This window comes from Narcine bancroftii, chromosome 4, assembly GCF_036971445.1.
Source record: "Narcine bancroftii isolate sNarBan1 chromosome 4, sNarBan1.hap1, whole genome shotgun sequence".
Taxonomy (NCBI): domain Eukaryota; kingdom Metazoa; phylum Chordata; class Chondrichthyes; order Torpediniformes; family Narcinidae; genus Narcine; species Narcine bancroftii.
Window position 1 is genome coordinate 222,840,907 of NC_091472.1, and position 12,225 is coordinate 222,853,131.

Here is a 12,225-nt window from a genome sequence, read left to right on the forward strand (position 1 = left end):
TGCTTGGGGGTTGTAGGTTAATTGAGTGGCACCGCCTTGTGGGCTGGAAGGGCCTGTTACCGTGCTGTATGTCTAAATAAAAAAGATAGCTGAAAACCAAGATCTAACTGAATGGCCTGCTTCTGCTTTCCCTTAATTGGTGTGATTAATCACATACCTTTACATGAAAGAACCCAACCCTGCTAAAATGCCCACTAGTAAGACATAGTAACACGCATCTGGTTCTGATGGCTCTGTTTTTCTTCAGGAAGAACTAAAAATGCTTCAGATGCAGCTGGAGGAGAAAAACAAGCAAGAGATGGCAACCTCTTTGATGCACAAAGAGAAACTGGAGATGATTGAAAAAGAGTTGGCAGAGAGACATTTGGCAGAGATTGAAAAACTAAAGATGAAACACCACCAAGAATTAGAAGAATTCCAAGATAAACTTTCTGAGGGGCATATCAAAGGTAACCATCCCTCAAAAGAAAGTAATTTGCCGCAAAGACCAAGTCTCCTTTGTCTGGATCGTACCTAGTCTCATACAACATCCAGAAAAAGCCCTTAATAACTTACAATTTTAAGTTGATGTGCACCGCTAGAAAGTCACAGATGCTGTAAAACAAAATTAAATGAAGAAATATTAATTTCTTATCCAGGCAGTTATGCCTGGATAATCAGACCCTGCGGAGGAACGCTGTGTCTCCACCCCTGGGTCCACACCAGTGGCAGTGCCTGCTAATCTGCAGCTGCAACAGCTCCACCATTGCGTTTTACCTTTCATCTTCCTCTCTGGTTCTCCTTGGCCACGTGATTGGAGGTAGGCTACTGAGGAGCGAGTTTAAAATTGATTGCACTGGACAACAAAGAGTTTGCTTCCTGAACACGTTTGGGTGCATTTCATGGATTTTGGACTGCTGATCACAAAAATCACCTTAAAGTCTTCCTAACTCAAACCTTTTTTTTTATAGATATGACCTATTTTGGGATTTCATGTCAAATTTTAAGTCTACCCTTATATTGCCCACAAAGCAAGCTGTTTTGATCAATCCAAACATGCCTTGGTATGCACGCAGTGCAGGTGCTATGCAAATGTTGTCTTTGGCCTGGGCATGCTTAGGATAGATGCAGACAGGCTATGAAAGCAGCTCACATAGACAGATGCTGTGCATTACATTGATTATAGATTGAATGCATGTTGATGCACACATGTCCTTCAGGAAATAGCATAACAAGTGTACTTAACAATAGCATCTATTGTCTTCAGTGGAGCCGAAATGTCTCATCAATGTCATAACAGCTGTGATACATTCTGTTACATTTGTGGCAAGTATACACTTAATGCTGAATTCAATAAAGATTACCACAATGTTTCTCCAACTTCCTACTTGTTACAGCAAATCTGAAATTATCTTTGTGTTCAACTTGAAGTTGTCTGTCAAAATCCCCAATTTTCTTTCAACTTTTTGAAAAAAAAATTGTTGCCCAGTGTTGTCTTTTATGCGACATTTTGAAAAATGTAATACATTTAACTTTTAGAGATGACCAGATTGCGACTCCAATGTGCACAGCAGACTGCTCGAGAGGTAGAGGTGCAGGTCAGTGAACGGCTCCGTCATGTGGAAGAGGAGGAAAGAGCTCAAAAGCTCGCAAAGGTTGAATCTGAAAGAGAGAGAAATGCTTATTTGCAGGAGATTGAATGTTTAAAAAGGGATCGTGCAATGGCTATAATGCTCACTGAACAGCATGAAGAAAGAATATTGGAAATGAAGAAGGTATGTATGTTGCCTCCTCCTGCTATTTCCCCTTTCATTACTAGTTACATTTCTAGTTATTGGAAATTGTATTTTCCTGAGTATAGGATGCTTCAGCTTCAATACTAACAGCAACAATGTGTGGCTGCTATATTGTCACTTTGCTGTCAAATCAGCCAATCCCAAGGCAAAATTTCAGATCTTGAGCTGCAAAGACACCAGTTTGCATTTGGAGAATTAAACATTTTCAAAGAATGAATCGGACGATGTTTGAGTGTAATTTCCATCGATACTTCAATAGCAGTCTACATTCAGTTAGGAAGCTATCCTTCACTAATTTGCACAAAAGCCTTTAAGATGATGAAGTTACACTAGAATCATAGAACATTATAGCACAGAAACAAGCCCCTTTGGCCCTTCTAATGTGTACCGAACCATTTTTTTTGCCTAGCCACACTGTCCTGCACCCAGTCCTTTGCCTTCCATATCACTCCCATCCAAATATTGTCCAAATTATTCTTAAATGTTAAAATTGTGCTTGCATTCACCATTTCAGCTGGCAGTTGTTTTAAACTCCCACCACTCTGTGAAGAAGTTCCCCCTCATGGTCTCCCTAAACCTTTCCCCTTTGACTCTTAACCCATGTCCTCTGATTTATATCTCACCTACCCTCAGTGGAAAAAGCCTACTTACATTTACTCTGTCTATCTCCCTCATAATTTTAAATACCTCTATCAAAAAATTTTTCCTTATTCTTCTATACTCCAGGGAATAAAATCCTAACCTGTTTAACCTTTCCCTGTAACTCAGTTCCTGAAGTCCGGGCAACTTCCTAGTAAATCTTCTTTGCACTCTTTCTATCTTATTAATATCTTCTTGTAGTTAGGCGACCAAAACTGCACATAATACTCTAAATTTGGCCTCACAACTTTACCATAACATCCCATCTCCTATACTCAATACTATGCTCCAATAGCTCAGTGGTTAGAACACTGGTCTTGTAAAGCAGGGGTTGTAAATTCATTCCTTGCTGGGGCCACATTTCTGTGAGGGGTGCTGGACAAAGTGGTGACTCTCTGCCTTCCTTACGGTAGAGAAAGTTAAAGAATTTCATGTATGTTACATTCTAAATTACGTGACAATAATGGAACCTTTACTTTTACCTTTGATTTATGAAGGGCTATTTGCCAAAATATCTCTTTACAACCCTATTCACCTGTGATGCCAATTCTCATGGCATTATGTATTTGTATTCCCAGATTGCTCTGTTCTACTGAAATCCTCTGTCCTACTATTTACCATGAATATCTTTTCTTGGTTTGTCCTTCCAAAATGTAACACCTCACACTTGTCTGCATTAAATACCATCTGCCATTTTTCAGCCTATTTTTCCATCTGGTCCAGATGCCTCTCCAAGCTTTGAAAACCTTCTTCACTGTCTACAACACCTCCAATCTTAGTGACATCTACAAACTTGCTGATCCAATTGACCACTTTATCATCCAGATCACTGATATAGATGATAAACAACAATGGTCCCATTCCCGATCCCTGAGGCACGCCACTAGTCACAGGCCTCCAGTCTGAGAAGCAATCATCCACCACTATTCTCTGGCTTCTCCCATCCAGCCATTGTTAAATCTAGTTTACTACTTCATCATGAATATCTAGCTTCTGAACCTTCCTGACTAACCTTCCTGATGTAGGACCTTGACAGAGGCCTTACTAAAGTCCATGTAGACAACATCCACAGTCTTTCCAACTTCTTTGAAAAGCTCTATAAGATTGGTTAAGCATGCCCTACCATGCACAAAGCCATGTTGACTATCCCTAATCTGTCCATTGCTAGCCAAATAATTGTATATCCGATGTTATAGTACACCTTCTAATAATTATCCGACTACTGATGTCAGGCTCACTGTCCTATAATTTCCATGGTTACTTTGGAGCCTTTTTTAAACAATGGAACTCGTGAACTACCCTCCAATATTCTGGCACCACACTCCTGGCTAAGGACAATTTAAATATTTCTGCCAGAGCCCCTGCAATTTCTGCACTTGCCTCCCTCAAGGGCCAAGGGAATATCTTGGGGATCCCTGGGGATCCCTTGCTTTAAGTCAGCAAGCACCTAAAAATGAAATATGGGAAAAGCTATGCTCCAGAACTATCTAATAAACACGAGGTTACGCATGATACAATATAATTGGTTACACAGGCTATATATCATGCCCCAAAAGTTAAATAAGTGGGATCCAACATTATCAGATAGATGTTTTCACTATAAGAAGGAAACGGGAACAATTTGGGCATGTGAGAAAGTGAAAAAGTTTTGGGAAGATCTAAATCAGGTATTAAATAAAATTACAAAAAGCAACATACCAAAAAATCCAGAGATCTTTCTTCTAAGTAATATAAGAAGTAAAGAATTAGGCCTCAAACTGGATGAAACACAAAAAATGATTTATTATGATAGCCTTAGATGTAGCAAAAAAATGTATAATGTCAACTTGGAAATCAGAAGAGAGCCTGAGAGTACAGCAATGGTACATAGAAATGAATAAATGTATTCCATTGGAAAAAATAACATATAATTTAAAAAATAAAGTCACATTATTTGAATAAATTTGGGAACCGTACATGGAACACAACAGAGAGGGCCTTTCGTGGACCTCCACCCCCTAAAATGATAGAATGAGAAGAAGACGAAATGAACTGACCCAGTGTGTAAAAGTATATGACACAATTTTCTTGTTTATTGTCATTGTGTGATGACATTGTTTAATGGGTTTATTGTATTGTATATGTTGAACGTTTAATGGGTTTGGAGGGGGGTGGGAAGGAGGGAGGGAAGGGAGGGGGGGGGAAAAGGGGAGAAAATGACACTGTATATTCAAGAGGGAAATGTTTGTGTATATTTTGGTTAATATGGTTCATAGTGTGAAAAATAAAAAAATTTAAAAAATATATCAGCAAGCACCTCCTCCTCTTTAATCTGAATAGGTTCCATGACCTCATTGTCTGTTTTCCCTTCTTCCCATGACTCTGTGCTCATTTCCTGGATGAATACTGATGAATTATCTTTAATCCTCTTCCTCATGTTTAGCATGAAATAAATAATTTTGTTATTTCCTTGTTTGTTTGTCTTCAGAATAAAGCCCAGTTACTGGAAGAAACCAGTTATAAGCTTGAAGCCAGCAGAGAAGAAGTTGTGGCTAAAATGCAGGAATGTATGGTGGAGAAGGAACGGGAGCTGAAGACTCTGAGAGAAGAGCTGCAAGCCAGCACAGAGAAGAAGCTATCAGTCTTACGCGAGGAGCTCACCAAAGAGTTTGAGGAGGAAAAACGAGCATGGAAACAAGAGTTTGACCAGAAAAGCGCAGAAATGAATCAGATTCAAGAAGAACAGAGTGCCACAATTTCTAAACTCGAGAATCAGCTGAAGGAAGAAAAGAGCTACTTGTTACAGCTCCAGGATAGTCTGGCAAATGAACAGTTACCGGAGATAGTGGTAATTCGTCAGAAAATCCAAGTGCAGTTTGATGCTGAACTTGCCATGGCCAAGTCTCTCATGGCAGAGGAGCTTGAGAAACTCCACATCAGTGTGCAAGAACAGTCAGCTCTGAAACTCTTGGAGGCACAGAACAGGTCAGTGCTTATGACACAGGCAGTGACTCTGACCAGAAATTCTTTGCCAGCATTTAGATTAATTCTATTCACTCATATATTTCCTTGTTTTACCTTCTCTCTCATCTGGCCATCAAATTTGCCGTGATTCTCCCACCAGCCATCTGCACTAAGGGTAATTTACAACAGTCAATTAGTTTACCTGTATGTCTTTGGGTTGTGGGAGGGAATTAGAGTACCTGGAGAAAGGCACATGGTCATGGGAAGAACATGCAAACTCCTGTCAGACATACTTTGAACATCAAGAGGTGATAGAACAAGCAGTGCAGGGTAATCTGAGGTTGGATTCCAGCAGTTTTGGTCATTCAAAGAATCTGAAAGCATGAGACCCATAAATCTCTCACCTGTTAACAGATAAAGAAAATGTTGACGTTATCCAATGTATTTTATCTGAAACAAAATCAAAATAGTTTAAAATTCTAAGTGTAGAGAACCTATTAGACTTAGTGATCACTGAGGGAATTGAAAATTCTATTTTTACATTTCCAAGCATTCAGTTTATAAACTGTAATCCAGACAACATTGGTTTGTTTTAAGTTTCAGAATGGTGGGAGTGGGAAATGACAGTACCAGATTCATTCTTGCTGACTTTACCCCATTGCTGGTCTTCCTTGCTGTTCTGTGGCAGCTGATCTGGAACAGCTGTTTTTTGTGCGATCATTAAAGTTAACTCCTCATTATGTCCCTCTGTATCCAAAAGGGACGATCAACTGTGCTGTGGAAAGTATTCGCCAAAGCACGAGTAAAGGCTTTATGGTGAAAGACACCATTCGTAGTATTGTCTAATTGTGTCATTGGTTGTAGAGTACCTTATCCTTTCTGAATCAAGAGGCTGGTTTTCCTGTGGTCGTTGTTTTGCTCCAAAGTGAACTGCTTGTGGCTGAAGCAGGACTCAAGATTTTGGTGCTGCCTTTGCATGTGACAGCACTTTTAAAGTAACATCTTGTGCTTGCAACACATCTGTCGGAATATCATTTGCAGTGAGAATTTTGGAACCACTCAGAAATTGAAGTATCATTTGGATCATAGACTGAATGTAGCAATTTTGTTTTTACACTTCTATTACTTTAGGTTCATGGAAGAACACAGGCAGATGATGGACAAATTTATGTCTGAACAAGAGATCCTTCTCCAGGAGTTGAAGGTGAGACATGCAGAAGAGTTGGAAACTCAAAACGAACATCTAATAGAAAATCACCAAAGTCAGATTGAGGATTGGAAAGCTGAGATGTGCACCAAGCATCAAACTGAACTGGAAGCTTTGGAGAATACACATTTGGCTGCTTTGGAAAGCTTAAGACTGAAGCATGAAGCAGAGCTCGAAGATGTTGCGTGTAAATATAAATCTGAGATTCAGCGCTTAAAGGAAGATTTGGAAACCTGTCAGGATGAGTTAGAGAGATTGAATAGAGAAGGCGCCGAGAAACGACTGATGGAAATTAATCATTTGAAAGCTGAACAGGAGGCTGAGCTGATTAATGTTCAAGAGAGGGTCCAAAAGGAATTGGCTGCTATTCATATGGAAAAATTCAAAGCCATGGCTGCAGAACTGGAGGAAATTCATAAGGTCAGCTAATTTGTTGCTTTGATCCCTGGCTATACTGAAGGATTGTATTTAATATTCCTTGATACCAGTTGTGATTTTAGCCATGTGAAAGTCACAATTAAAAGGTCTTTGTAGCGACATAGAATGTTGTAGACTATAATCCTCTTTAAATAATCCCAAAATAATGTAAAGGAAAAGAAGGATATGCCAAGTTTAAAAACATTTTGAGATCTTAATCAGTGTCACTTCATTATTTTTAAAAATGTTATCTTAAAAGCAATAATAAATCTATCTGCAATTTATGGAACCAATGTGCCTTCCTGCATTTCCTGCAATACCTTTCCTCGATGTAAATTTGAATATGAAGAAATTATAGAAATTTACAGTAGTGAAGAAAGTCATACTGGCTGCCATGCCTTTCTTGGTTCTTGGCCATGCTTATCCCTGTCTCCCTGCTTTTTATTGGTGGTTCTGTTAAGCTTCTCATCCATAATATTTTGAACTGATTTATTCTCTTTTAAATTTATTGAATTGCTTTCCATTATTCTTCAGATCTGGAGAAAATAAATGGTTACTTCTTGCAGTGTAAACTTGTGGCACTGCATTTGCATTGCAATGGATTCAATAGGCACTGGATTGAAATTCTGATGCTTAATGTGCATTTCTGAAATTGCCAGTAAATTTTGTTACATGGCATAAAAGAATAAAAACTAAGTGCTGATGTATTCATTTTGAAGTAGGACTATGGTCATTTTCTCTTGTCTTTACAACTTCAGGGGGATTTGGAGGCAGCTATAAGCAATCAGAAAACTTTACTGGAACAGGAGCATCAGAAGCGGCTGGATATGATTCGGGATGAAGTCCTTCAACTTGAAGGACAGCACAAGCAGGCACTCGAGGAGCTTCAAATTTTGCAATCTGCAGAACTGGAGAAGCAGAAGGAGGAATATGAACAGAAGTTAGGTGAAGAGCTGGAGAAGATTAAAATGCAGAGTCAAAAAGAACAGGTTAGTAGTTCAGAGTTCTGCAGACACCGTGATTGAAGCAAAAACACAATGCTGGAGAAACTCAGCGGGTCACACAGAGTACTTTATATAGCAAGATACATAAGCAAAACGTAGGCGGGTATCTACATTGGCAGTTCAACTCGTTGTACAGTTTGTTTCAGTTAGTTGAGAAAGAGACAATAATTTAGTTTGTTCCATTGTACTAAAGGAGGATCTGAACAATATGTTATCCTTTCTTTTCTTCTTTCCATCCCTTCCCTCACCCTCTCTGCAACTTAAAACCTACCTGTTTTCTTCCACATTTTCAATTCCGATTAAGGGGGTTGACCTGAAGCAGTAATTAGTTCTCTCTCCACAGATGTAAACTGAACTGAATATTTCCAGCATTTTCTAGTTTTATTTCAATTCACAGCATGTGTAGTTTTTTTTTCAATAAATGGTTAAGAATTAAACCAGCTAATTGTTAGAATAGAGGAGTCTGTGAAATTGGAGATTTATTTTATGGATCAGAGGGATCCTTTTCAATATTGGAAACGAGCTCTTTTATAAACGGTGGGACTGGATTTGATGTTCTCTCGTGCTCAAAGTGGCTTGTTGCCTTTGTTAATTCTGCCTTTGTGACCCAGATCTCATAAACAAGCTATTTCTTTGATTTTGCTGATAAAAGGTTAGCTTATTATCTTGAATTTACTTGTATAAGGCCAATAGGAAAGCTGCAATTGTGATTCAGATTGAATGTTCAACTCTAGTTGTGACTAGTGAATTGTTAGATTCTTTCAGAAGACTTAAATTTTGTTTAATATCATTTTGATTATCCCTTGAGCTTCATTTGCCCAATTGTTTGGGCCTCAGGATTGAACATTTGAGCTGTCAGTTAAAATAAACAGGTTTAACTCTCGCAATGAATTCCGTGGTGCGATTAAAGTTATTACAGTTTGTGAAATTAAAATTAAGATTCCAAAACTAATCAAACTCTTTAAATCATGCTGTTGAATTTAACATTGACATCTGCACAGCATGGTGAAACATCGATGAGAGAAGTGCTGTTCCACAAGCAACGCAGATCCATTCAGACCAGTTACCATCTCAACAATCACCTCACATACCATTGACCCTACCATCAAATAACAATTACACACCAATGATCTCACTACTCATTTTGGGTTTGCCAGCACCACTCAGTGCACACCACCTTTTACCTTGGTCCATATATTCATAATTGAATTCCAGAATGGTTGCCCTTGGCAACAAGTGGGGCATCAAGAAGCCCAAATAAAATTCAAGATGGTAGTAATTAGCAGGAAAGTGCCACAGAGGTAAGCAATAACCAGCAGAAAGATGATGATTGTGATGGTTAGAGACTCATCATCCAAGTTACAGGAATTTGTTTCTGGAGTTCTTAAAGTCCAATCATTTATGGCGACTTCATTAATGACCTTTCATTTATCATAACAGTAACTTCCTTAATTTGTAGAATACCTTTAAAATAGCCCGCCTTAAGGTTTTCACAGGAGTGGAACTGTACCTGGAGATATTAGGATAGATTTTAAGAAGGCCATAAGACATAGGAGCAGAAATAGTCCATTTAGCCCTTCGAGTCTGCCCTGCCATTTAATCACGAGCTGATCCATTCTCCCATTCAATCCCACTGCCTGGCCTTCTCTTTGGTTAAAGAAGTGGATTTTAAGAGATACCTTAAAGATGGAAAGTGAAGTTTAGGGAGGGGATTCCAGAGCTTAAGAGATTTGGTATTTAAAGAAAGTACCTAATGGTGCAGTGATTATATTTTAGAATAATCAATTAGCAGAGTTGGGATGCAGTTACCTTGGAGCATTATAAAATTGGAGAAAATTAGAGTGAGCGAGCAATGAGATGATAGATGGGTTTGCAAATGAGTGTGAGAAGTATTGCTTAAGTGAGGATCAATTAAGTGATGTGTTAATGAGACTTGTGAACTTGGAGTTACCTGTGACCTCAAATTAACAGGAACATTGGAGGCCAGCAAGATGATTGCATAGAATTAGGCATAGCTGATAATTGCAGAAAGGTTTTAGATATGCTTGCACCTTGTAAGAAAACGCAGATCTTTGTATGAAGCAAGAGATGGTCAAAATAAAGGTGCAAATCAATTTTTTAAAAAAATGCAGCTAGCAATGAGGGACTCAGCAGGTCAGGCAGCATACATGGGTAGAAATGGTCAGTCAGTGATTTGGTTGGGACCTTTTATTGAGACTAAAGTAGGAGGGAGTAATATCAAGGGAGAAAGGAACAGGAGGGGAGAAGAATCTGGGAAGAAGCGAAGGGGTGATAAGCTAGTGGGCAGATTGTGGGAAAGGTGGGAGACAATTAGAGTGAGAAACTACTGTTGGGGTGGGGAATTAGAAAAGTAAGAACAGGAGGATGTAAAGAAGAGAAGGGATCAGGTCGAGCTGAGTTACTGAAAATTAGAAAAATCAACGTTCATGTTGGTGAGTTTAACGACAACATTTGCCTTTTAATTCTGACATGACTGAAGCAAAATATTCAAACCATTTTCTTTAGAGGTTTTGTGACAGTAAGATCAAAGTTAACTTGCCATCAACATCCTGATTGTCTGAGGCAGTCCTATAAATAGCAATTTTACTAAAACATAGAACATTACAGCACAGTACAGGCCCTTTCGCCCATGACCTTGTGCTGACCTATGTAAACCCACTCAACAATCTTAATCTTCCATAACTCACACCAATAGCTCTCTATTTTTCTAGCATCCACGTGCCTGTCTAAGAGTGTTTTAAATGTCCCTGTTGTACCAGCCTCCACCACCAGCCTGACAATGGATTCCAGGCACCCACTGCTCTCGGTTTTTAAATAAAAAAAATCCCACTCCAAAGAGAAAAGCCCTAGCTTTTGTGAACCTTGCCTCATAAGACACATTCTCCAATCAAGGCAACATCCTGGTAAATCTTCTCTGCACCTTCTCTAAAGCTTCCAAGTGTGGTCCAACCAAAGTTTTAAGGAGCTGCGGTCTTACCTCATCGCTCTTGAACTAATGAAGGCCAGCCTTCTTGACTACCCTATCAGCCTGTGTGGCAATCTTGTGAGATCTATGGACCCCGAAGTCCCTCTGTTCTTCCACACTGTTAAGAATCCTGCCGTCAACCATGTACTCTGCCTTCAAGTTGGCCTTTCCAAAGCTGATCACTTCATGCTTATCTGGATTGAACTAATCATTATCAAATGAGGAGCATGTCACATGGTGTATTATTCACTGCAGGATACACAATCTGGGATACACAATCTGCCACTTTTCTACCCAACTCTACATCCTCTCTATATCCTGTTGTAACCCACAACAACCTTCCACACCATCCACAATACCTCTAACTTTCATGTTATCTGCAAACTTACTAAATGCTTCTTTGTCCAGGTCCAGGTCATTTATATATAAAATCACTAAGAGCAGGGATCCCAGAACAGATCCCTTTGGAGCTCCACTAGTTATTGAATGTATTTCAGGCAGAATGCATTCCATCTACTATTCTTTGTTTTCTGCAGGCAAATCAGTTCTCAATCCACACAGCCTATATTCCATGGATCCCATGCCTTATGACTTTGTGAATGAGTCTACCATCGGCGACCTTGCCAAATGCTTTTGATCAAAGTTTGTGTATCCTGCAGTGAATAATACACCATGTGACATGCTCCTCATTTGATAATGATTAGTTTATTGTCGCATACATTGAAGAATGTACATAAATTCTTACTTGCCGCAGCTGAGCAGGTACTTTGTAATAAAAAAACAGTATACTTGGTGGGAGACAAATAAAAAAAATATAGTTAACAGATATTCAGAATTACTGTCAGAAAATGACTTTGCATTAGCTCAAACAATCCTTTTGTGGTGTCGGAGCAACAGTCTGATCGCTGCTGGAAAGAATCTGTTCTTGAACCTAGAAGTGCTAATCTTCAGAGCTCTGTATTTCTGCCCGAAGTTAACAGTGAGAAGAGGTTGTGACTAGGGTGATGGAGGTCCTTCATGTGTTTGCTGTTTTCTTGAGGCAGCATCTCACATTGGTGTATTCAGCAGCTGGGAGGTTGGAGCCTGTGATGGACCAGGCTGTGTTTGCTACTTTCTGGAGCCTTCTGCATTTCTGTGCAGTTGAATTCCCAAACCTGGCTGTGGTTTTCACTATACTTTTCCCCAATGAACCTGCAGAGGTTTTAACAGAGATTCGACTACATGCTTAATCTCCTCTTTAGAAAGAAAAGGTGT

At 39.2% G+C, this 12,225-nt stretch overlaps 1 protein-coding gene across 1 annotated transcript in view; it reads left to right on the top strand.

The window, feature by feature from the left end:
- pcnt (pericentrin) overlaps window positions 1–12,225 on the top strand; it is a 239,082-nt gene that overhangs the window by 68,322 nt on the left and 158,535 nt on the right. Inside the window, exons 16-20 of the mRNA XM_069934046.1 lie at window positions 248–449; window positions 1,519–1,754; window positions 4,882–5,378; window positions 6,489–6,984; window positions 7,740–7,970. Of these exons, the coding sequence (XP_069790147.1) occupies window positions 248–449; window positions 1,519–1,754; window positions 4,882–5,378; window positions 6,489–6,984; window positions 7,740–7,970 (1,662 nt within the window). The remainder of the gene's footprint in view (window positions 1–247; window positions 450–1,518; window positions 1,755–4,881; window positions 5,379–6,488; window positions 6,985–7,739; window positions 7,971–12,225) is intronic.